The sequence below is a fragment of the Orcinus orca genome, chromosome 11 (assembly GCF_937001465.1).
Source record: "Orcinus orca chromosome 11, mOrcOrc1.1, whole genome shotgun sequence".
Lineage (NCBI taxonomy): Eukaryota > Metazoa > Chordata > Mammalia > Artiodactyla > Delphinidae > Orcinus > Orcinus orca.
The window spans coordinates 58,400,823-58,427,828 of record NC_064569.1 but is presented as its reverse complement, the minus strand read 5'-3'; the positions used below and the strand labels follow the sequence as shown (position 1 = coordinate 58,427,828).

Sequence of the window (27,006 nt, the reverse complement as noted above, 5' to 3'; positions counted from 1 at the left end):
TATTTGTGTGATTTCTGACTTTCCTTATGCAATATGCCTTTCTGCTGACAGCTGACAATGCAGTAAAGAGAGATTTCTTGTACCTATCATGTTCCCCCTAAATGTCATATTTAAACACTAAATACTTAATTTATTATTTCAGTGAGCATTTGTCGGATATATAACTTGCAACGATATATGCAACTGGCCCTGATGTCATCAAAAGACTGTAAACTATTGGGTATGAACCGTTTTTTGTTTAACTTTCTTTGCTAACAAGTGACACGGTTCATAACATTTTATATATAAAAGCCAATGGGACTAATAAAGACAAGGGGAAAAGTAAAAAGTGAGCTGAGGAAGTAAAGCACTATTATCTTTTAAGATTTATGTGGAAATAATTATGGAATACTTGCTCTACTATTAACGAGCCCTTCAGCATGTTGAAACAGAGGATCAACCATATAAATGGTTTATTCCTCAGGACACGGAGGGACAGTTTGATAAAAATCAAAGAGGTATGGACTGGCTTGTATGAGTTCAGCTGCAAATAACAAAAAGTCCACCCTGGGATGACTTTTTTAATAACAAGATTTATTCTTTCCTACCATAAGAAGGTAAGATAGAGCCGCAGCTCTTTTCCTATGGAATTCTTTTGGCCCCATCTTTACCTAAGTTTTGGCTTTCTCCTCACATTTGGGGCTAGATGGCTGTAGCAATCCCACGCATTCAGATGTAACATCACAGAGGAAATATGGAATTTTTTCCTGAGAATCTCTGTTTAAGAATCAGAAAAACTCTCCCTCAAATCCTACATCAAACTCCCCACGTTTCCCGTTTAGCCGAATTCTATCATGTGCTCAAAACAAAATCTGTTAGTGAAATTTGGGGGTGGGGATCGCACAAGTCAGGACCCAGTCCTATGAAGTATATGATTATATAGATGAGGATGAGAATCCAATCAAAATCAAAATTTGGTTTATAAGAAAGAAGAGGAGACTAGCTTATGGGTAGACCACCAACAGTGTTTTCTCCAACGAGACAAGGGATGCAAGTCCAGGCCTCAGTGACCCTGGGAAGCAGGATCCTTTCTACTTGCAAGAATAGTCTGGGAAACGCCAGGTAAATGGAGCACTGATTTTTCTGACTATGTGACAAGAAGTTTGAAGCAAGGGTTTAAACTGTTGTTCCTTTCTATTAAGAATAATTGTACCTCAAAATATTTGTACTGGGCATTTGTCACTCTTTTGGCTTTCTGGTATTTAAACACCACTTTTATATGAGGGTGATACCTCATCATGGAATCTGAGAGGAAAGTGAGGGCTCTCTCACTTGGAAGGGACAAAATTCTAAATCCTCTCCACTCTCCGTCAGCTAAAACATGGACACAAGTGGATACTTCATCCCAGGACTGTTAATCCTACAGGATCAATGCAAAGGAGCAGCAATCACTGAAATTACATTCCCTGTAATAGTGACACTGAGGGTCCAGATACAGCCATGCTAATGGCAGCAACAGAACCAGCCAGTACTATGACATGACCTTGGCTAGGTTTCTTAATTTCTGAGTCTCCTTTAGTTCCTATTATCTGTTTTGTAAGCCTGATTCTCCACACTTGCCAATGATTCCAAGCACTGCCCTACACCCTTCCAAAAAATTCCTTTTTGCTTAATTTAGTCAGTTTCTTTCTGTTGCTTGCAACCCAAAATCCTGACCGGTACAACACTAATGGGTGATACAAAACAAAGATGTCTTACAGTTTCTTGGTTTCCTCAGCAAGAAAAATAGAAACAATCTCTCAGGACTTATGCAAAATGTAAAACAAAGAACACCCAGTTCTATTTAGTAAATCAACTGGGCTTTTATATTATTAGGTATGGAGGGAAGAGGTGGATACTTTAAAAAAAAAAAGAGGCAGATAAGAAGGTCGGAAAAAAAGATACGAAAGTTCCACAGAGAGGAGTGCACAGAGAGCGACAAGAATAAAAAATAAAACTCTGCAAAACTTGTGTTTTAAGCAAAGCCTCTAGAGCAGAGGCTTTTAAATTGGGAACCATAAGGTCTAGAATTAAGTATTTGTAAGTGTGGGCATTATTAGGGTAAAGTGATCTTAAAGGGATCCATGGACAACAACAAAAGCAGATTAAAAGCTGCCAGATCACAGCAATGTCACACACGGGTTGGATAAAACCCATCTGAAGCCTGGCCATGCATTTCAGAGGATGTTTCTACGTTCCCTGACCTTGAGAAACAGAAGTAAAAGACTAAAACAGTGACAGATGACCAACTAAAACACAAGAAATCTAGGCTACAGGTCAAAATATTATTTTTGTTAATGCCTGAATACTGGTTGGAGATTATGAAATTAAGTAAAAACAAGTAGCCAAGTACTGAAAAAGCACTATGCAAATAAAAGAATGTTTACATTTTAATTCTACTAGATAAGAACCAAGGATAAAAGGAATAAATAATTATTAAATTTTTACTATTAAATTATAACAAGTTTCCAAGGAGGAAATCCTGTAAAACAGAAACCATTACCAAACATTCTGAGGTACAGCAGTTTCTGACCACAGGATACAATAAAAAAGAGGTGGAATTTAGGAAAGAAAGTTGTTTGAATAGCTACGATGATAACAGTTGAAAAGTCAGTTATATCATTGCTTGCAGGCCATTTTGATTTTGATTTTTTAAATGTGTGTTTAACTTAAATTTACTTTCAGAAGTTGCTTACTTAGATATAGGAATATTCAGATATTTCCATAGGAACAAAAGGGCATTTCACATGTTTGTTTTTTTTTTTTTTTTTGCGGTACGCGGGCCTCTCACAGCTGTGGCCTCTCCCGTTGCAGAGCACAGGCTCCGGACCCGCAGGCTCAGCGGCCATGGCTCACGGGCCCAGCCGCTCCGTGGCATGTGGGATCCTCCCGGACCAGGGCACGAACCCACGTCCCCCGCACCGGCAGGCGGACTCTCAACCACTGCGCCACCAGGGAAGCCCCATTTCACATGTTTTAAAAATCCATTACTCCACGTAATGAGTGTAAATTTTGTAAAATCAGTATAGTCTCTTAAAGGGCTGTGAAATATGCCAGAAAATTTTAAATCAAAACAACCTGCTAGCCCATGAAAGATTGTTTTGCCTGTTTGCCTGAAATTACAGACAATGGCGTATTCTCACTTCAGTTCTGTTTTCGCCTTTTATTTAGCAATTATAGATCATACCATCAATGCCCCAACATGCAGCAGCATCACCAGAGGCGCAGTATTGCCACTGTTGAATTTGTACTCCATCCCAGAACAACCTGACAGGGTCCTACACCTGTCAGCAAAATGGCGTGAATGTTAAGTCGATAGGGGTGTTCTGGGGTACTAAAATATCCCCACCTCTCACTTCTGCTGCTAGCTTGAAATATTACTGAGACATAAAATGAGTCTATTGGTAAAACTGAAGTCTGTGAATTGCTTTTTCTGAATGCCCTGGTAAAGGGTTTGGACCACAGCAAGCTCACAAAACAGATAAAAGTATATCCTGGCCGGTAAGAATATACTGCCTTTTGTAAATCAAGATACCCACTGACTGCAGGCCATGTACATGGAGTTCTCTCACTCAGCCCCCGGTGCTGGTCACTCACTGAGAAGAAAATGAAACTCAGTTGAGAAAGAGGTAGTGTGCATATTCAGAAAAACTAAGAATTCAGGCCAATCCTTACCAGCCATGTGATCTTGGGTAAGATATCTATTTTCTCTAAACCTTAATTTCTTCAACTGGAAAAAGTAGATAATACAGCACTTACTTGAGAACAGTGTGCATAGAAAATGACATAAAACAAGTAAAGCACTTAGGAAGAAAAAAGCCTGCCACACAAAGAACCCAAGAAACTTTAGTTATTTTAAGATCAAGCTCAAGGGAAAAAAATCTAGAGTCAACATCTTCTTCTTCAACGCTACCTCCAAGAGAAGTCAAAATGTTCTGGAGGCCCAAGGAGATTAAGTGGACTAACTTGTAGGAGGAAAGTGCCCAGAGGACATTTTTTTTTAATTTTAAAAAGTAAAATTGCAAGAAAAAAATTTGAGATCAAAGCTTCTTTAGATTTGAGAAAAGCTTAGAAACCTTCCCTTATCCAAGTCTGGAGAAAGAAAGAGACCGTGAGGTCTAGAACTCTGTTTTTCGCAGAGGTCTACTGAGGTGACAAGACCACTAATGGGGGGAGGGGCCCATGAAATGGGGGCACTAGTTAGGTTCCTCAGCACAAAATAGCCACACCTCAGGGAGCACTAAAGCAGCAAAGACACTAACCTCCAGGTGACCAGAAAGGCTAGGCTTGGGCAAGATACATACCGAACGTTCGAGCAGCATGCACTATCTCACTTCTTTCCTGAAACTAATACGACTGACTATCAGTGTGGATGAGAACAGACGGTTCTTCGCTGTATGTTCTGGCCTGATAAAGTTCCCTGGAACATTCTCCTATTAATGGGCATAACATAAGGGGAATTCCATAAGGACAGATTAAATTTCCCATATGCTCAGAAGCATGGGGGATTTCTTTTATTCAGTGTTAAAATAATATACACTTACTAATATGTTATTTACTGTTAACGTTATTAATGACGGGTACGTGTCTATCAGATCCTTCCTGTTTTTGTTTCCCTGGTTATCCAGCTTCTATTTCATAGTTTATCTTAATTCCTAACAAACAGCCTCATCTCCTTTGCAGCTCTGTTTTTCAATTAAGCTAGCTGGCAAATATCCCATTCCTGGATAAATTCAAGTATTTGCCTTCTTCAAACCTGTACCCATACAGCTGAGCATCACAGGAAAAAATAAGGCAATTGAGCAGTTGTGTTTTCTTCTTCTTTTTTTTTAAATAAAAACTGGTTCACAGTATTTATTTATTTTTGGCTGCGTTGGGTCTTCGTTGCTGCCCACAGGCATTCTCTAGTTTCGGCGAGCTGGGGCTACTCTTCGTTGCAGGGCGTGGGCTTCTCATTGAGGTGGCTTCTCTTGTTGCAGAGTACGGGCTCTAGGCACACGGGCTTCAGTAGCTATGGCTTGAGGGCTGTAGAGCACAGGCTCAGTAGTTGTGGTGCATGGGCTTAGTTGCTCCACGGCATGTGGGATCTTCCGGGACCAGGGCTCGAATCTGTGTCTCCTGCATTGGCAGGCGGATTCTTAACCACTGCAGCACCAGGAAAGCCCCTGTGCTTTCTTATAAATTCATAAGCACCAAACTCAAATAGGCACTCAATAAAACCAGGCAGCCGTGCCTTCCTATTCTTCCCAATCCTCAGTCTTCAAATCTGTCTACTGGACAGCATTACCTCACTTTCAGCTATTGACCTTGCCTCAGATAACACTAAAAACATAGAATTTGGAATTCCCTGGCAGTCTAGTGGTTAGGATGCGGTGTTTTCACTGCCGTGGCCTCAGGTTTGATCCCTGGTAAGGGAACTAAGATCCCACAAGCCTCAAAGTGTGGCATAATTAATTAATTAATTAATTTTTAAAAAAGAATTCATCAGAAAATGAACTCCTTTATTTTCCAATTGCCAAATTTACTGGAAGGGTCTCTCCTATCAAAGACCAGTCTTTTTACTGTCTCAAGAACCAAAATCCCAGTTGTCTCTTTCTTCTGCAACATTATCAAAACTCTTCTGTCCTGACTCCTTCTCTAACAGTCTAAAATGAGTACAACTGTCTCCCATCTTTAAAAAACAAAACAGAAACTTTCCTTAGCCCTTATCCTCCTCTACCTACCTACCCTGTTTTTCTGATCTCCTTCCTTGGCAAATTTAAAAAATTTTATCCTACATACACTATCTCTACTTAGGTATTTCCCATCCTCTCTTTTCTTTTTGGATTAATTTTTATTGGGGTATAGTTGCTTTGCAATGTGTGTTAGTTTCTACTGTACAGCAAAATGAATCAGCTATACATATACATATACCCCCTCCTTTTTGGATTTCCTTCCCATTTAGGTCCCCACAGGGCATTAAGTAGAGTTCCCTGAGCTATACATTATGTTCTCATTAGTTATCTATTTTACACATAGTATCAATAGTGTATATGTGTCAATCCCAATCTCCCAATTCCTCCAGACTCCCTCTTCCCCCTTGGTATCCATACATTTGTTCTCTACGTCTATGTCTCTATTTCTGCTTTGCAAATAAGATCATCTATACCATTTTTCTAGATTCCACATATATGCGTTAATATACATTTGTTTTTCTCTTTCTGACTTACTTCACTCTGTATGACACTCTTTAACCTATTCCACTAAAGTCATTAAGTTGCAAACTGCCAAAAGGAACACTTTTTAGTCTTTATTCTGCTCTACCCCTTGGCTGCATTTAACCTCCTTGGTTGCATTTAACCTCCTTGGTCACTTTCTTTTTATTGAAATAGGCTTTTTTCTTGACACGAGTAACACCATACCCTTGGTGTTCTGCCTGCCTCTCTTACTATTTATTCCACCTCAGCCTCTTTTACCAGCCCCCTCCTCTTCCTTCAACCTCCAACTGCTACAGCCCTTCAGGGCTTGGTCTCAGGCCTTCAACCCAGAAACTGCAGAATCATTCCTAGGTACTTTTTCTTCCTCATCTCTCAACTACCAGTCTTCACCCAATCTATCCCAAGGTCCACTTCATTCTCCCTTCAAAAAACATTTTGAATCCATCCATGTCTCTGTACATCTAACTATTTAAGCCTCTATCATCTCTCACCTGAATATTAAAATATCTTCCTAATTTTATTACCTGATTCCTCCTCTCTTGGTATGCTGATTGCTCCAATTCCAATGTATTATTACAATTAGTCAGATAACTATTTTAAATATAAATAGAGCCATGTTACATCCCAGTTTTAAAACTGTTGAATAGCCTCCCACTGCACTCAGAATAAAACCCAACCCTCTTAAGCACAGTGCACTTTGGCATCCCACAATTAGCGCCTGCCCTCATCTCCCCCTTCATCTCTTGCCCCTACTAACGGTGCTCATCTACGCTAGTTTCTTTATTTTCCTTGAAAATGCTCAGTTCCTTCCCTCAGTCCTTTGCACAAGCCCTTCCACCTTTCTGGAATGATCTCCCCAGACCCCCACCTCTTTCTCATCCTTCAGAACTGAAGACACATGCCTTCTTCCCAAGAAGGATTTTCTAAACACCTAACCTAAAGTTACCTGACCCACCCATCCATATGTTATCACACAACATCCGATTTTTTTCCTGCCTAGCATTTATCACACTTAGTAAATAGGCCTGTATTTGCTTTTTTCCTTTTTAGTATCAATCTTATCCAGTGATATGATTCATGAGATCAGGGGGCATATCTGCTGTGTGCAGCATGCCCTGAATGCTTGGTATTTATCATAGTGTCTAACATTGAGTGGCTATGTAATAAATATGTGTGGAATAAATGAATAACTGAACATATCTGATGGGTGAACAACATGGATATAAAACTAAAGAGAGCTGATGCAGCAAGAGAAATCACAATTTTGGTTTATTAGCACAAAGCACTAAGAAAAGTTTTTAATACTAAAATGAGTTATTGCTCTTAAGGGGGGGAAAATGATCTGTAACATAATCATAGAGAGAGATCTTGAGCAGAAGAGAAAAGATGAATACGAGAGACTGATTGCAAAAGGAAATGAGATGCAGGATGACACATGGATATCCCCATTTCTTTGTGTGTCATACTAACACAGAGCCTTCTCTTCCATAGACAGAAACACAAAAGTAGATCAACATGGAATTTTGAATACATTTGAACCTTTTGTAAGATAGGTTCTAAATATATAACTTAGGATAGGTCTTTATAGCACTCCTCTTAAGCCACTAATTTATAACATATGGTTTTTCAGAACGATAATTTTGACATTTAGATATGATAGGGAAAAGAAGTTGCATAAATGTTATGGTTCATTATTTTTATAACTATTGAATATTTATAAATAGTTATGTTATAAAAAAGTAGAACTTCAGTTTTTTAAACAGATAAACACATGGATAAATATGTCATAAAAAAGTAAGTGATAAGAGTGAAATGCAAGAGAATATATGGAAGTTTTCAACCTCAATTGTGATAAAAATATATACACTGAAATAGCAATTTTTTACTTATTAAATTAGTAAGAAATTTATTTTGAAAATAAGACACAATGTTGTTTGCTTAGTGTATTATAAAAAGAGAACTTTCAAACTTTATTTCTACCATTATATATTGGCTTAATATTTCAGAAGAAAAATTGATAATATGCCTCGAGAAATATAGATGAAAAGACAATCAAAATATAATGGGAAAATCTATAATTTAAAAATTGTTACAGTGTTGTTTATTTAACAAAAATTGGAAAGCAATCTAAATGTTTGCCAACAAGGAAAAAGCTAAAAATATTATGTACATCTATGCCATAATACTACTATTGAACTATATACTAGAACCACCAAGCAATTATGAAAATGTGAGTAAAAAAGAAAAAAATCCTTCCCAACCTAGAAGGTTTCTTTAGCATCAAAACTTTCAACATTGCCAAATATATACTTCTAGGCTATTACATGAACATTCTGAAATGAGAACATAAAATAAGAGAAAAAATAAATTAAAAAAGGAAACGAAAGAAACCTGCTGATGCAAGAGCTAAGTAGGTTAGAGAAAAATGCCTCTAAGGCAAGTTTATTGTGCCTCTGAACTAGCAATCTAACCAAATGGTAACGTTTACAAGGAGGGAGAGAGTGTTTGCAGATAGGTATACATACCCCAGTGTGTGCAATTCACTGATCTGTATGCATTTACACACATACCAATATACGAATATATCACCCATTAGCCGAATGTGTCAAATCATTTCACAAATACATTTTAAAGATATCAAAAACATCATTTTATAGTATCAACCCTATGAGTTAAAATGAATAACATATCTTGAGCTCTTAACTAACAGGCAAAAGAAAACCAGTAAGAATAAGTTTCTAAAGCCTCCCATCAAGCTGGGTAAATGCTTGTGGGATGGACAAATAGAGATATATGTCATTACTAATGAAGGCTTTTTAGTTAATGCTATATAGTCACAGTAGTCAACTAACAACATTTAATTCAGAGGCAAAATGATAAGGATTCAATCAGCTGTATACAAACAAATTCATTGAAATTGAGGAACAGAAGTTATTTTCTCTGATTGAGAAATACGAATAGCTATTGCTATTTAATTTTTTAAAGTACTTGATTTTTATTAGAGATAGTATTCTTGATTCTCAAATCCATGGAATCTTTCCTTAAAATTAATATTTTTCTCTATAGCGTAGTCATTAATTTTAGCTTTGTAGTTGGTCTTTAATAAGTTAAATGTTAATTAGTTCAAATCCAATGACTAAACATCATCAATGATAGTATTATTATCACATGGTATTGACTGATCACAAGAAATTATTATGATGAATTAACCTTTCTACCTATACCATACCTAAAACTGCACAGTGATTTAAATGAAACACGGAGAAATTGAACAAAACCTATCTATGGTCATTTAATTTTAGATTAAGCATGATTCAGCTTCCATCTGGATAAAAGCACAATACAATCTCTTCAGAAAGGAAATTAACTTTGACACATGGTCTCTGTTCCTCTGTTATTTTCTGACTTTTCATTTATCTAAAAACCTACATGCAAGGGAGCACACACTCTTTCACAAACATAAGCTTGCAGTTTTCAAATAAAAATCCTGTATACATATGTTAACATATAACTTCTCACTGGAACACAAGTTACTGAGTTTGTTGTTGCTACTAATAATCCCTATAGCTTTGTGCTGTCATTACCTTTAGGCTATCAGAATCTTATGAGCACAAACCAATAATAATGATATTTCCCTTTTGCTTTTTATCTACACCTCATTGCCTTACATTGATTTGCATAAGCAATTTCCACCCTGATAATTGGAGGCAAACATCTTTTTGTAGGTTACCTTATGGAAAAGAGCAGTTAAATACTAATCAAGAGAAATCTTTCTTTATTCAACCATATTTTAAATGATATTGAATTACCCTCATTGGATAAGCAGGAAGGTGACTCACTTTCTGACATGGATTTCAGAGTGAGTTTACATCAAGTTTAGCAATGATCTTTCTTCATAATTTCAGTTCCCTGGTATTGCCTCATAACAACATGAAGAATGGTACTGCCAGATCAGTAAAACGATATTGTTTTGTTTGAAAAGAAAAAGCAGTAGTTATGTACTAATTATTTTTTAATAGCTACTGAGCCAATCAATGCTATCTGAGGATTTCAAAATTATAGCTTTATTCTTTTATTTCCAAAAAACTCAAAGAAAAATTTAAAAACTGTTACTAGGGAGATTAAAACAAGTAAAAATGAACTAAGAAAGGTTAAATTCATGTGAAAACAATTCTATCTAAAAGAATCCTTATCTGAATTATTTACTTTAAAAATAAGCCTAGAATACTTATGTAAGAACGAGGATTTGAGCTGTGGAAGCTTAAATTATAAAAACAAGGTAAAAGAAGTAGATCCTAATTTACTGGATCTATACACATAAACATTGCTACATATGGGCGAAAACTAATATATATGTACTTAAACAGTAAGAAGCCTAGGAAATTAAAAATGTGAGAATTTCAGAAAGACTCAGCAATTCTTACAGTAATAGGGTTTGAGCATGATGTGAACTAAAATGACACACAGAACACAGTGCCACCGAAGCCAACTGAAGAAAGTGATTCAAGGACTTCTGGGTTATGACGGTGAATTGAACAACCACATCTAAGTTCACTCCCTCCCAAAACCTGACTAGGGCTACACTGAGTGTATGGGTGTTGTTTCTTTGTGACACCAAAATTTCTTGATTTTCTGAAATCTAGCAGTGGCTTTCCTGACTTTCACTTCACTAACCCTCCCAACAGGGTCAAAGCCAAATAGTCTTAATACTCAGATGATTAACTGAAGATTCAAGGACACTTTTGCACATCTAGTTAACAAATTTTCCCATCAAATTGAAATAGCTGTCCTAAATTAAAGTATCAAACCCAAATTGTCTAGCTAGTAAAATGCATTAAATGTCTTAGATGCAGAGAATCTGAAAGATGAAAAAAGAGAGCATTTAATTCTACTCTTGCATTTTGTAACTATAAAGTCAGAGGCCACAAAAGGTTTAGTGACTAGCAGAAAGCCCATCATTAATTAGAAACAGGAATAAGAATTGTTTCTCTCTACTTATTCCATTGCCTCTTGTGTCCCAAAATATGCCAGCTATTGATTTGGGAAATCGATTATGGAAGAACAATAGCTATACAGAGTTTGCAAAAATACAAATATTTCTATGTTTTTAAAAGTGTATTATTTACAAGTGGCATACATGGTCCAACAAGGGTTCAAGCTTCGTTTGCTGTGTTTCGTTTTCAATTTAAACATCAAAACAAAACAGAAGCTGGCATTAATGGTAGTCAGGACTAATTTTTTATGATTGTATATACTGTCTATTACATTCTAAATAGATAGAATGTATGTTCTGCAAAATTATGCAAGACTGAACCATTTAAGCATCAGACAAAATTCAAGAAATAAGGGAAGTAGACCAAAAAATCAAAAAGATGAGACCAAGGGAAGTTGTGATTATTCACTATAAAAGTGTTTACCACCAGACTTTCTGATAGCTGATCAAATGGATTTATGGGTACCAGGAGTCCCTTCCTACTGCAGGATATATGTGTAAGTTGAAACCTGAAATATGTTGTCCAATACAAAATATTATAAAAGTTAGAAAAATGTAGTTGAATCCATACTCAAATACTTGCTAAGTTAAATATAAACATGTGAACTGACCCATCTTTCTATATTATTATATTTAGTATACAAATATATTTATAGTTTATTTTATATCTATGTATATTTATTATGATATATCATATATTTATTTAAATTATATTTTAAATTTATATTGTGTAAATATATCATATTTTATATATTTGTGGTTGTATTTGTAAAAAATGTTTGCTTTGTTCCCAAAAGAGCTTAAGATGGTTAATTAGGATATAGAAAATACAAGAGAACACAAGTTTTAGAAGAAACCACCATTATACTATTGTCCTTGTGTGAAACATCAGGGCTAAGGTCCAAGTACTAAAACAAAAAGAAAAGAAAAAGGAAAGGAAAGATGGAGGAGGGAAGAAAGAAGAAAGGAAGAGAGGGAGGAAGGAAGGGAGGAAGAGGGAGAGAGGGAGGGGAAAATATATGAAAAATATACTATCTGCAACTTGGGATGCCTACATCTATAAATCTAACCCTGGCTCTGTCTGCAAATATAAACTTCCATTTGTCAACACAGAAATATCCATGGTGAATGTAAAGACAGTTAATAGATTTTCCAGCAGAGGTAAGTGCTGACAGTCCAGATTAGCTCTTTCAACAACATGTAAACCAAGACTCCCCAGAGCCTTGTGGATGGGAAATATATTAATATCAACTCTGTGACCACTCAGTACCATACATGAAGTGTCTGTACAGGAGGTCATTTCCAAACTGTATTCCATACATCTTCCTGCACAAGAGATGATAACTTATCACTTAGACATAGGGATCTACTGTAAACTAATCCGAACTGCTGATGATACACTAAATAGACATAGGGATCTACTGTAAACTAATCCAAACTGCTGATGATACACTAAATCAGTGTGAGTGATGAGTATAAATAAAGCTGCAAGGGAAGTACCGAAGGATAAAGATCTCTCTGATCAATGAGATGTCACAAGGCAAATGAAATGCAATGTTGACAAACACAAGAGTCCCACAGTTGAAAATTAACCAAATCAAGTATCAGAGCATAAAGGCACACACATTAAAACAAGGTTCAAATGAAAGTTTAATATAATGGGGGTCAGAGGGTATAGTCTAACTGTTTCAGATAAAACTGAACGGACTGGGTCAGTAGAAAAGGGTGAATTAAATATTGATGTATTTTGCATACTATAGAAATTGTGACAAGATAAAGAAAAATGTTGCAAAACAATAATTCTTTCCAGATAACATAACTATAGTTATTCAATCTGCCAAGCAAATCTATACACACAAGTGAGAAAAAAAACCAATAAAAATTGTATACAGAAAATGATTTCACATCAACTTGCTACTAGGAAATCAAATTCAGTTTGTGTAGCCCTTATGAAAGCTTAGATATTCTGTGGAACTGTACTGTCATGCTACATCTTCAGTGGGAAAAACAAAGGAGTGGGGATAAGGAAGGATGTTTCTCCAGACAGTTGATATTCATGGAGGGCACACCTAGAGAAAAAAGATTTTCCTAACTATGTGATCAGAATAGAGACTTTAGCACCCGGCAGACAGGTTCAATTGAATTCAGCTATTCTGAAGGTGTCCCTAATGGGAAGAGCTGATTTTAAAGTAAATTTCAACCCCTGCTGGGACAATTCGGTAAAAAAACTTTCTAAGGGAAATTATTCTTCAAGAAATTTATATATTTTTTTCTCTGTTGTGTTAACGTATTTATAGCTTTGTCATAACATATTTAACTCTTGCTTTGTATTTTATCTTTTGGTTTATTTTGGGTAAAGACAGAATTACACTACTAAAATATGACCTGATCCCATATGTAGTTTATTTAAATTTCAGAATGAAAAGCTTACTAAGAAGAGCTAAGATTGATTGCTCTCTCTGTCTTAGCATAATTGTATTTCAGGTGAACATCAATTTACTTTAAGGACACTTCTAAGTAGAACGCATCATAAATAATTCATCAATCACAGCTGCTAGGAACGTGATTTACTCCAACAGATTCAATGGAATAAAAGTTCTATTTTTCTATATTTGCTTTCAAGAATTTAAGAATCCTCCTTTTCTAAGAATCTACTCCCAGATTCCATACTTCACACTATAAATGTATTATAATAAAACTGTTTCTTTTCCCCCCCTTTTTTTTAAAACAGTGCATTTTCTAATTTAAAAAACATTTAAATATATTTGGAAAAAATAACAATCTATGTATGTCAACATTAAAAGAGCAAACAACATAAAAGGCACATATCTGAAAAAAAGCGTTAAGAATTTCTCAAATACATAATTCTAAGAAGGCTAACAACTTGTTTTCACTTTATATGAACTTTTAAATGGAAGAAAAAGGAATCAGACTTTCATAAAATCTTGTATAGAATACTTAGAATCTAATATATTTGAAAATTACTTCAGTTTTAAAATGCATATTAAAGAGATTCTAAATGGTATAACAGTTGGAGTTTTGTGGGTTGGTATGGAATCTTGTCTACCACTTTCATTTGTCATGTGGAACGACACTGTTCACCTTATTCATCTTAAAGTTTTCCATCAAATTCAGCATTTTTGTATTAGCAATTTCCCAAGCTGTGAAATATCTTTAAAATAAATACAGGAGGGGCTTCCCTGGTGGCACAGTGGTTGGGAATCCGCTTGCCAATGCCGGGGACATGGGTTCGAGACCTGGTCTGGGAAGATCCCACATGCCACGGACCAACTAAGCCTGTGCGCCACAGCTACTGAAGCCTGCGTGCCTAGAGCCTGTGCTCCACAACAAGAGAAGCCCGCACACCACAGCAAGGAGTGGCCCCTGAAAGCCCGTGCGCAGCAACGAAGACCCAAAGCAGCCATAAATAAATAAATGGGAAAAAAAATAAATGCAGGAACAAGGAAAAGTGTAAGAGAAAATAGAAAGCATTTTACTTACTTGCAAACCCCTCTGAAATACGGAATGGCCCATAAAATTAGCCAGCATTCTAATTAAAGCAGCACCCTGTAAGAAAGAGTATTTTTTTAAAAGAAAGAAAAAAACATTTCAACCAAGTCACATGATTCTAAAATTATTCCATACCCATAAAAAATAATTTGCTTCATTCATGCTATTTTATTCTTTAAAATAGTTAAGAAATAAGAGAATTATGAATGAAATACTTCACTTAGAGGTAACAATTGCATTTTTTGTTTTGTGGATCTAAAAGTTTTGTGGATATAAAACCAATGACTTCAAAATAGAAGTCTCTTGGATAAAATCTCTCAGAGCAATAATAAGCTGTAATTCAGGAATAATAAAAGTTTTACTGAGCACTGTATATGACGAAGTTAATAAGACATGGTTCATGTACTCACAAGTTCATAATCTAGTAAGGGAGGGACAACCATGTTAATAAATAATCATGTTAAAACATAGCTTTGAAGTAACACAGCTACATACTCTACCCTTGGTCCAATCAAGAATAATTTAGCCATAGAAGCGGACAGTAGGAGTGCCAAGCAGTCGGACTGCTTGGGTTCAAATCCTGGCTCTGGCATTACCCTCCATGTTTACCCAGGAGAAGTATTTAACCCCTCTGTTCCTCACTTTTCTCAGTTGTAAAGTGTAGGCAATAATAGTCCCAATTTACTATGGTTGTTCTGAAATTTAAATATATTACTGTATGTAAGCAGTTCAAGCTGGGTTTGAAAAACAGTAACCATGATAGAAATATTAGTTGTCAGTGTTATATCAAGCTAATGATTTTTATTTCCTGTTTCTTTTTCCCTTTTAGAGTCTTCTATAAATCCATATACAAGTAGAACACTTACGTGGCTGATATAAATATTTAGACTAATAGAAGAAAATACTAATTTAAGAGTCTCTCTCACTTTGAGAACAGTTATTTTATTGTAGAGCAATATCAGTGCAAAAAGCCTGACGTGTAATCAATGTGAAACATTCCCAGAAATGATGGCTAAGCCTGGATGATCACAAATCTGTATGTAAAATATAAATAAGCCTTCAAGGAGATATTACAATCTGCACCAAATTGTATGAAGCAGTGAGTTATAAGCAGCAAAAGTTTAAATATAAATGATAGCCTGGTTTTAAGGGAAATAAATCCCTTTAGGACTACATTTCCCACTTCATACTCGTTACAAATTCGTACCTGTCAATAACTAATTTCTTACCAGGTATCTCTTTTTTATAAGAGAATCATAAGAACCACATATAGACTCATCCTGCCTGGGGCTGGACTGCAGCAGCCAGTACAGAGATGCAAGAATGAATTTCCATTGTTTGTTACCAGAATTGTTTCCTGTAATTCCAAATTTTTAATGCAATACAGTACTCAGGCTCCTGAATCACCATTAAAGAAATGTCTCAAAAACTTTCAGTCATCACCACAGTTGCTCTCAAAACTGGTATTTTATTCACAACTCAACAAATGATGAGCTGGACAAGCCATAGAGTTGTATGCCTCTTCTGGTATATTTTCTTCCCACACCTTCTACTCTTTGCTCTTTCTTTTGCTTCTTAGTCTGTATCTTCTGCACACTTGTATAAATCCATAAAATATAAGCATTTATGATTCAATCTGGGGACCAGGTTAGAATTCCCTTTAGAACTTATCAACTCTGCTCCTTGAATTTCCTTGACAAGCTCCCCTCCTATATATTTCCCAATCTAATCTATCTACCCTGAGGGTAGAAACTGTCAGTTTGGCAGAAAAACTAACCCTTGTCACCCAGGGTGTGAGACAGAATCTCGAGCAGCCAACTCAAACTTTCCTTCAGTACAGAATAGCCATCTTCAGATGATTTAAGTGCTTCCCTCTAGGTAATAAAGACTTGGTCTCTTGTCGGGCTGTAAGCTGTAAAAACTATCAATTTAGCATGGGCTAATGGCAAAAGAGTTCTTCCTAACCATAAAGAATGTACCGGGCTTCCCTGGTGGCACAGTCATTGAGAATCCACCTGTCAGTGCAGGGGACACGGGTTCGAGCCCTGGTCCGAGAGGATCCTACATGCCAGGGAGCAACTAAGCCCATACGCCACAATTACTAAGGCTGCACTCTAGAGCCTTCAAGCCATAACTACTGAAGCCCGTGTACCTAGAGCCTGTGCTCCCCAACAAGAGAAGCCACCGCAACGAGAAGGTCGCGCACTGCAACGAAGAGTAGACCCTGCTCGCCACAACTAGAGAAAAGCCCGCACGCAGCAACGAAGACCCAACGCAGCCAAAAATTAATTAATTAATTAATTAAAAAAAAAAAAAGAATGTACCCATTTTCCTGTCTAGGTTGAGCTGTAGCAGAGTACTAACAGGAAAGAAAATCTGGAAATATAATCAATATTTAAAAGTTATATAATATTACTGAACTCCCTATTATTATTATATTGTATAATTTAATTAACTTTTCAAAAATATGTCTGTCTTGTCAATTTGAACATTTTAAGTTCTCCAGAGTAGTATGCATGCGTTCTTCTATATTTAACTAGCCTTTTCTTTCCAAAGCTCAATTTTAAAAATCTCTATTTCATAGAACTTCATACGCAGATGGGCTCTCCAAGTGTCATCATGCAGCCAACACACACTAAGTACCTACTATAGATGGGTTATAACAAAGATCGTACCTTTTAATGCAGGCAAAACTCATTGTAAACCTTTGTTCAAAAAAGAAAACAATGAATCCCCTTTCATTGTGTCTTTAAAATATTTTTCCACCAAAGTAAATATAATTTACAACATTGTAATTTATACTCACTTGTGATTCAAAATTCTAGCCCCAATCAAGCAAACTGGATGTTACATAGCCTAAATAGCTTTATGGGAAATAAATATACTATTTCTGCAAGATCTGTATAATTCTGAAACTTAATCAAGAAAACATCACTGTATTTGCTATACTAAAGTTCAGAGAGATATTAGGATGGAAACTACTACCTGATTTTTAAAAAAAATTTTTTTTACTATTTATTTATTTAGGCTGTGCCTGGTCTTAGGTGCAGCATGCAGACTCTTCGTTGAGGCATGCAGACTTCTTAGTTGCGGCGTAAACGTGGGATCCACTTCCCTGACCGGGGTTTGAACCCAGGCCCCCTGTATTGGGAGTGCGGAGTCTTACCCACCGGACCACCAGGAAAGTCCCACTACCTGATTTTTTTAAGGTTTCATAAAGAATATTCTACAAGAATACAATTATAAACCCATTAGTCATTTAGTAATTTTTGTACTTGTGGTATCTTTTTCATATAAGTTCGTAGCTAAAATTTCTTTTATTTTACATGAAATCATTTGCATGCATGTCAGTCTCAAAGACAGTAAACATCTCCAGAGAAACGACTGTGTCCTTATGACTTGGGACCCCTGTTCCCTCTGCCTGGCTGAGAAAGCTTCTCCTTAACACAATGAGAGAGGAAGACAAATTAGTTGCACACATAGCAATTACTTATTGTATTTGTCATTCTAGAAGACTACTCAGCCAGGATAGACAGTTTATTACTTTATCTTATCTTTGTACTTCAGTGATAAGTAATCACTTTGAAGAGAGGAAGATCTTCTCCACTACTTTGTTCTTTTAACATATGCTTACTGAGGAAGGCTGCGTGCTCAGGATCCTATAAAGCATAAATAGGAATGCCACAAGTCTCTGTCCTCAAGGACCTCAAACCCTCCTAAGTGAGATGAGAAGATACAACGTAGTATAAGATGAATGACAAAAGAAATAAAATATTCTACAGTGTTTCAGAAGAGAGGGAGGATGAAGGGTAAAGAGGATCTAAAGAAGTGCCACTTGTGTTGCACTCTGAAGGATGGATGGGATTCCATGAGCAAAGGTAAACACAGAGCATGCATGCTATGGGAGGAACAGCCTTTGTGTGATGCCATGCAGGTGTGAAAGCGAAAAGCACAAGTGGCTAAGGTAATACTGAAAGACAAAGGGCTTACAACCAGGTGATAGAAGATTCAATGGAATATAAGATTGAAGCAGTTCTTAGAGAAGATTGAATACCAGGACTAAGACATTTGAACTCTGTTAGAGGATCAGGAAGAATTTTTGGAAAAGTGGTTAAAAAAGTGAGGACTCATCTATAATACTCCAAGGAGGAAGTAAAATAACCAGGAGCAAATGGTAGCAGTGAGGATAAAAACCAGAGATAGGTTTAAGCAAGAGAACAAAAATCATTTTAAATCTGAACGCCTGAGTGACTAGAAGATGATATTAGCAGATATTTGGAATTTAAAAGAAAGTGTTAGGTGAATATGGTAGCATTCATTTGAAATAGGTGGAGTTTGAGGAACAACTAGGGAACCAGAGGAACAGAAGGAAAATGTGACCATAGGAATGAAATTAACTGGAAGGTTTTGACTGAAGACATAAATTAGAATTTGTAGGGGGTGAGATTGCCAAAAGAACAGTTCTGAGGTCTTAGTGAGGGAGATAGAAAACAGAATTTAGAAACTATGGACTCTGTATGACTTGCACTTGAGTGCCTGTAATAAGCACTCAATGAATACCTGTTGAGAAAATCAATGAAAAAAATTGAAATGAAGAGCAAAGGATGACACACTGTGATTGAAAAAAACAAATACAAGGAGAACTGGGTACACGTGCTGGCAAAGAAAACATATTTTAAGAATAAGTGCTTCAGTTTTAACGAAAAAAGATAGCTAAGACCAAAGTAGGTCACGTTTAAGAGAGCTATTTAAATAGACTTGGTGTGAAAGCCAGATTGCAAAATAATGGAAACAGAGGAAGAAAAGAGAAAGCAATAAGCATGTTCACATGAGGCTTGTTTGTGTTTTTGTTCTTAAAAATGTGGGAGAAAATTTCATGCAAAGAAAAGATAATCTAGTAGAGAAAGGTACTATTAGATACACAGTAGATCGAGAGATGGTTGCCGGAACAAAACTCTAGGAGAGCCAAATAAGAAGAGAATTAGGGTTAGTCTTGGAAAAGGATAAGGACAAATTTCCTCTGAGACGGGCCTAAGACAGAAAATGGAAGTAAAAAATAAGTTAACATTTTTGAAGTATAAAACAATGAAGTTGACGAAATAGACTGTAAGCTTCACTGAGGTGGAGACTTGGTCTGTGTGACTCACCACTGTAGATTCACTGCAGAAAACTTTCTGGCACATGGCAGGTTCTCAATAACTACTCAGTGAGAGATGGCCTGTCACTTTTCAGTAATGCAGGAGATGTGGTCCCCAGATTATGTGATTTCAAAGAGTAGAGCTAGGTTTGAATTAACTCCAGTGAGAAGGTAAAAAGGAGTCCAAAACATGCAGAAATGTGCAGAAAAGTCCTAGTTTAAGTTATTAATGACATAGTTGTCCTTCATTAAGCAACTGTTATGTGCCAAATTCACGATATTGTAAGGAACATGCTACTATCCTTATTTGTCAGATCATGAAATTGAGACTTGAACGGATGTGTGTAACTTGACCAAATTAACACAGGTAATTAGTTGCACACATAGCAATTACTTATTGTATTTGTCATTCTAGAAGACTACTCAGCCAGGATAGACAGTTTATTACTTGTACTTGTGGTATCTTTTTCATATAAGTTCGTAGCTAAAATTTCTTTTATTTTACATGAAATCATTTGCATGCATGTCAGTCTCAAAGACAGTAAACATCTCCAGAGAAACGACTGTGTCCTTATGACTTGGGACCCCTGTTCCCTCTGCCTGGCTGAGAGCAGGGAAGTCAGGATTAGAAACCCAGTCATGTGCAACTCCAAGATCAGTAATCTTAACCAATTTGGATGACTTTCTTGTGATCCCAAATCAAAATAGGTACATGATACTCTTCAGAAACACTGGGTATAGTAAGAACTTGGAAAAAGAAAAGAAATTCTTAGACTTACTCAGAGCTTAGAATCAATAGGTGTTCCCAGAAGAGGACAAACGGAAACCTAATGGAAGAGACCTAGTTGAAATAGCTGATCAATATGCCCAGGATTGAGGATGAATAGAAGACATAAACTGGCTAGCAGAATAGAACATGTTGATGGACTAGGAGACATAAAGCTTGTTCAGGCAGGTTCAGTAAGAACAAAGGGCTAGCAAAGTTGAAAATAGTGATATTTTTATCAGATGCTGTGCGTGGATGTGGCAGCTGTGAAAAGGCACTGCTTAGATTTCCTACTATTGCTCCTTTGCATTTGCCACCATGAAGGCTGCACTTCCCTCAGTTCACTCCAAGTCTATGACTTTCTCCCTTCCCTCTCTCCTTGCACAGGCTGTGAGCGGCAGTGTGGTCTCAAGAAGCTCTCGCTTCCTTCTCTGGCTCTTTTCCCAAGTAACTATCTCACACCATTGTGTTCCCTTCTCAGAAGACCTAACCCAATAGGGCGACTTTAAATACTGAAGTACAAAACAAGTATAAATTGTTGGATGATAGGTCACTGGAATAAGTTGCTACTGAGTATACTCTAATATTAAGTAACACACACACCCAAATAAAACCTTTTCCTTCTTAGTCTTCTCAAGAAGTCCTTTAGAACGAAATTATTTGTAGTGAGATGGATGGACCTAGAGTCTGTCATACAGAGTGAAGTAAGTCAGAGGAGAAAAACAAATACCATATGTGAACACACATATATGGAATCTAAAAAAAAAAAAAAAAACAGTACTGATGAACCTAGTGGCAGGGCAGGAATACAGACGCAGACATAGAGAATGGACTTGAGGACGTGGTGGGGAAGGGGAAGCTGGGACGAAGTGAGAGAGTAGCATTGACACATATACACTACTAAATGTAAAATGGATGGCTAGTGGGAAGCAGCTGCATAGCACAGGAAGATCAGCTCGGTGCTTTGTGACCACCTAGAGGAGTGGGATAGGGAGGGTGGGAGGGAGACGCAAGAGGGAGGGGATATGGGGATATATGTATACATATAGCTGATTCACTTTGTTGTACAGCAGAAACTAACACAACGTTGTAAAGCAACTATATACCGATAACGATATAGATAGATATAGATATAGCTATAAAAGAAGTCCTTTAGCGTTTATATTCCAATATTCCACATTACAGATGTGTTTGCTCTTCTCAAGGATAGAAGCAGGTAAGCAAAAAGGTATCATTATATTCAGTCTACATATGGGAGAAACTGAGACAAAGGAACAGGTAATCTGTTAAAAGTGACACAGGTACAGTAGTTACAGGAAATTATCTCCATTCATTCAGTTGTTGAGTTGATTAGCACAGAAACCTACAAGGTGAGACTTTCTTGTTACTTTCTAAATTACTGAAAGGATTAGTCTATTGATCCTAAACCAAAGTACTTTTATAATGTAAATTTCTAAATTATGTCTTTGCACTATATCTGGACATGTGTGGAGATTATGTGATGTTCTAACATGATTTGTTACTGAAGAATGTCTTCGGTCTGGAGTAAAAGCATATCTTAAATCCTCCATGGTTTTTCAAAAACATGTTTTTTCCTTTATTTTTTTTACAAGAGTATGATAGCTATATCTAGGACCCAAGGAAAAGGAAAAATAAATAAATAAAATATCTAATCCTGAAAATCATTCACTCTCAAATTGATTACCCAAATGAAAGGAAGAGAGAAATACAGAGAGAGAGAGAGAGAGAGAAGAGGAAGAGGGAAAAAAAGGACAAAAAAAGAAAGTTAATTTGACAAAGAAAGCAGAATTAATGCCCCATTGCCCCAGTCACTCGCACCTGGAACCTTGGAGTCCTCTTTGATTTATTACCTCCTGAGGCCAAGTTTCTATCACTGCACAGCTGAATTATTTCACAGCCTCCCAGCAACAACCTCAGAAGCATTCTCACTTTCACAAGTCCATCTTATGGACCACATCAGACTAATTTTAATAATTACTTCTGAAGAAGCATAATGTCTGCTAAAAGTCCAAATTCTGTCATCTACTGGATGTGAGAGCTTAGGCATGTTATAGAAGCTGCCTAAGTATCTACAATTAGAACAGAACAACACCGACAAAGATTACTTCTACCAATGAAGATTATGGTGATAATACCTCAAGATTTTTCTGAGGATTCATTTAAATCATTCATATAAATTACTTGGAACAGTGTTTGGCATATAATTTGCTTCAACCGAAGTTTGCAGTTATTGTCATCATCTTTATCATTACCATCGGTTTTATGTTAGCACCCTGCCCTCCAAACTCTTTCCTTTTTAAAAACAATTCCTATGGTAGTAAATCAAGGCCATACACAATGAAACTCACCATTACCTACCAATACTTTTTCCATATGGCCAAATAATCAGCCTCTAGTTAAGCTGATCTTCTCATATCCCTCGAGCATACCTTATACCTTCATGCTTTAATCATGCTATTTACTTCAACTGCAATGACATTCTTTTTCAATCTTATATTCTAAGCCCCATAAATTATTCAAAAGTACAGGGAAAGTCCATACTATATTATGAAACTTCCTACAAATGTTAGTCCTCAATGCTTTTCTCTCCTCTGCAGTCATAAATCCTTTAAGTCTAAACTACATAATTTATCAAATTACTTTACATCACTCACTAATTGTTTCATATGACCGTTTCTTCTTTCCACGATTAGATGTAGCTCAGAACATTTAGACTTATTATTGGCACACCTGTTAGTTGTCAGTGCCATAACTTTTCCATTGCCAGTGAAAGATGGTCCTAGCTAAGAAAAGTATCCACCAACAGCTTGCTAGATTCAAATCAGCAATCCAAACCATGAGCTTGTAGCCAATACATGGCTATTCAATCTTCCCTACCATGAAAATTAGCTTATATCCTACACTGCAGCCTTTTGTTTTTTAGTATTCTCAAGCACTGATATTCAAACAGGGTAATATATATTTAAGTCAAAAGGAAACCAAGAAAGAGGACCACAGATCTGAGACAAGAAAACAGGGAGCTTTCAACAGTGCCAGAAATAGTACTTACATGAAAGCATTCAATTAAAGAAATCTGAAACATAACAATACTGTAAACTCAGTGAATGTTCATGAAAGTAACTTATTAAGAGCAGAAATTAATGAAATAGAAAATAAAGAAATTATTGAGAAGATGAAAAACGTTTGTTATGACTTAGCATTCATTCAAAATATTATGTCTTAATAAACTAGAAAGAGAAGGGAATTTATTAACATGTTAAAGGCCCTCTTCCAAAAATATACTGAGTGGTGAGACATTGTAAGGCCTCTCCATTATGATGGGAATAAGACAAGAATGCTTCCCATTAATACTTATATTCAAAAACACAATAAAATAAATGAACAAATACAGAATTATAAGCAAAAGCTAGAAATGAAGAAATAAATTAGTATTATGTAGAGATAATGTGAAAGTCCTCATAGAAATCCAAGAGAATCTATAGAACTAATCTATAAAATCAATAAAAAAGTGCAGCAAGTTTGCCTGACACAGACTAATACATAAATATCAAGAAAGTTAACATAAATCAGTAAAAACTAATTTAAAGAATTAATTTAGAAAGAATCCTATTCTCAAGAGCAAATATACAAACAAATACGAAAAAAACAAAAATTATAGGGAGAAATTAAAAGTTTGTTCAGAGTTTTCATTGAGAAAATTACAGAAATTATCCAAAGACTCAAGAACTATATTCCTCACAAAGCTAAAGAGAATTGTTACTGTAAAAATGTCAATTTTTACAAATGGCATTTTTTATAATTTTACAATCTTTTTACAATTTTAAAAATGTCAAACTTTTACAAATAAATGTCAATTATTCCAAAATTAATGTATAAAATCTTCAAAGTTTTTTTTTCTAGAAACTGTCTTCATCTGAAAATTCATATGGATTGGCGAACAGTTAACAATAGCAATTTTGAAAGAGAACAAGACAGGGAGAATCATCATACCCTATATCAAACCTAAAAAGCTATAGTGGTTAGACCTTAGACAGAATTATTGAAGCAGGAATGCACATGTAAACCAGGGATCAGAATTTTGGTGCAAATGCACCAAAGCTGATACTGGTGATAGCCGACAGAGATGGTATCACACGTGAGTGGGAGTAGGGCAGGAAATTCAATAAGTGGCACTGAGAAGATTATCTAAACCAAAATGACATTACATTGTACATCACACAAAAAAGAAACAACAAAAAATACCCAAATGGATTAAAGAACTTAATATAAGATGTAAAACTTTAAAAATATTAGAAAAAAATCTCAAAACCTAGCTTTAAGATTTGGGATAAAGAAGGACATTTAAACAAAACAAAAAGCGTGAAGCATAAAAGAGCAAATGGACAAGTAGACTACAACTGAGTTAAAAACATCTGCGTGATAAAAGACATCGTAAATTAAAAGATAAATTACAGTCTTATTAGCAACCAAAGATTAGTATCCAGAATACAAAGAAAACCTTTCATTAATCAATGATTAAATACATAAGCAAACAAATTTTAAAACAAAGACCCTATTGGAAAATGGGCAAAGGATATACACAGAAAATTTAAAAAGTAAGAAACTGGGCAATACATACATAAAAGTCTTAATCTCACTAATAAACAAAGAAATGTAAATTAAACAGGAAGATAGCATTTCACAGCCATTAGCCAAGCAAAAACTTTGGGAGTTTAATAATGCCAATTATAGATAGGGATGTGAGGAAACTATCTCTCAAACATTCCAGTGGGAGTATGAATACAGGTACCAACACTTTGGGGGAAAACTGTCACACTAAGGTAAAGTTAAAGATTGATTCTGTGAATTTAACAGACAATTATTGAGGGCTCACTGTGTCAGGCATTACTATAGGAACTGAAAATGATGCAGAGAGCAAACCAAATAAAGATTTCATGGAGTTTACATTCTAGGTAGGAGAGGCAGTTAATAAAGAAACAGCTTAATACAATCATGCCAAGTACTGACTATCGCTATGAAGAAAAATAAAGCAGGGTAAGGGAAAAGAGAATACTGGGGAAGATGGACTCTCACATTTTACATCAGATAATCAGGTAAGATTGCTGTAATAAATTCACATTTGAGCACAGACATGAATTCATTGAAGAAGCAAGCCATGTTTACAACTGGGGAAGAACATTCCAGGCAGATAGAACACACATAGTTAAATTTTAAAACCTAGAATTCAGGAGAGAGATTGGGGTTAGAAGCCTAGAAGCCCCAGGCTCCCACAAGGAGATTGAAAATAATAACCATATATATGTATATATATATGTCAAATTATAACATATGAGTATAAATATATCTGAAGAATGGGTTCTGGAGTATTTCAGCATTTAGAAGTTGAGAAAAGTTGAGTTCATCAAAGAAAGATTGAAAGAGAAAAGACAAGTGAGTGGGCAACAAACAAACAAACAAAAAGAATATGGCATCTAGGAAATAAAAGGAAGGAAGTGTTTCAAGGGGAGAACGATCATTGCTATAAAATGTGTTTGAGAAAGCAAGTAAACTAAGTTGAAGACTAATTGGATTTTGCAATGTGGAGTTAATATTTGACCTGACTGGAAAGATTTGGTTAAATAGTAAGAAAGAAAATATAATTAGAGTGGTTTTAAAAGAGAAGGGGAGGGCTTCCCTGGTGGCGCAGTGGTTGAGAGTCCGATGCAGGGGACGCGGGTTCGTGCCCCGGTCCGGCAAGATCCCACATGCCGCGGAGCGGCTGGGCCCGTGAGCCATGGCCGCTGAGCCTGCGCATCTGGAGCCTGTGCTCCACAAAGGGAGAGGCCACAACAGTGAGAGGCCCGCGTACCACAAAAAAAAAAAAAAGAGAAGGGGAAAAAAGGAATTGGGGCTCTACATTAAAAGAATACAAAGGCATAAGGAAATAGTCTGGGGGGATGTCGGTCAAGGGGTGTTTATTAAGAATAAAATATAACATTCTATGCAGATAAGGGTATAAAGTAGAGAAGGAAAATTTGATGATTCAGGAGAGAAGAGACAGCTCTGCTTAAGCAACCTCCCCAAACAGGCGAGAGGATGAAACCCAGTACACAGTGGAGGCACTGGCCTAGATTGAAGCACAGACATTTATCCATTGTAACCAGGAGCAAGGGATTCAACCGGTGAGATATATATAGAGGTTTGAAGGTGGGAGAACATTGATTGCCATTTCTCAGTGAATAAATGCAGAGTCAACAGATGTTGTACCCCTCTTTGTCTTAATCTTGCTGGTGGAAAACCCCTTATTCCATGATGTATCTGTAGAGCTTTCTAGGAATACTTTGGTGCTACCATTTTTTAAAAGAAACATCTAATAGAAGAAAAA

At 36.2% G+C, this 27,006-nt stretch overlaps 1 protein-coding gene across 1 annotated transcript in view; it reads right to left on the bottom strand.

Moving 5' to 3' along the window:
- Positions 1 to 27,006, bottom strand: part of TRHDE (thyrotropin releasing hormone degrading enzyme) — a 408,390-nt gene that overhangs the window by 104,230 nt on the left and 277,154 nt on the right. The window contains exon 7 of the mRNA XM_004281902.4: positions 14,710 to 14,775. Coding sequence (XP_004281950.3) covers positions 14,710 to 14,775 — 66 coding nt within the window. The remainder of the gene's footprint in view (positions 1 to 14,709; positions 14,776 to 27,006) is intronic.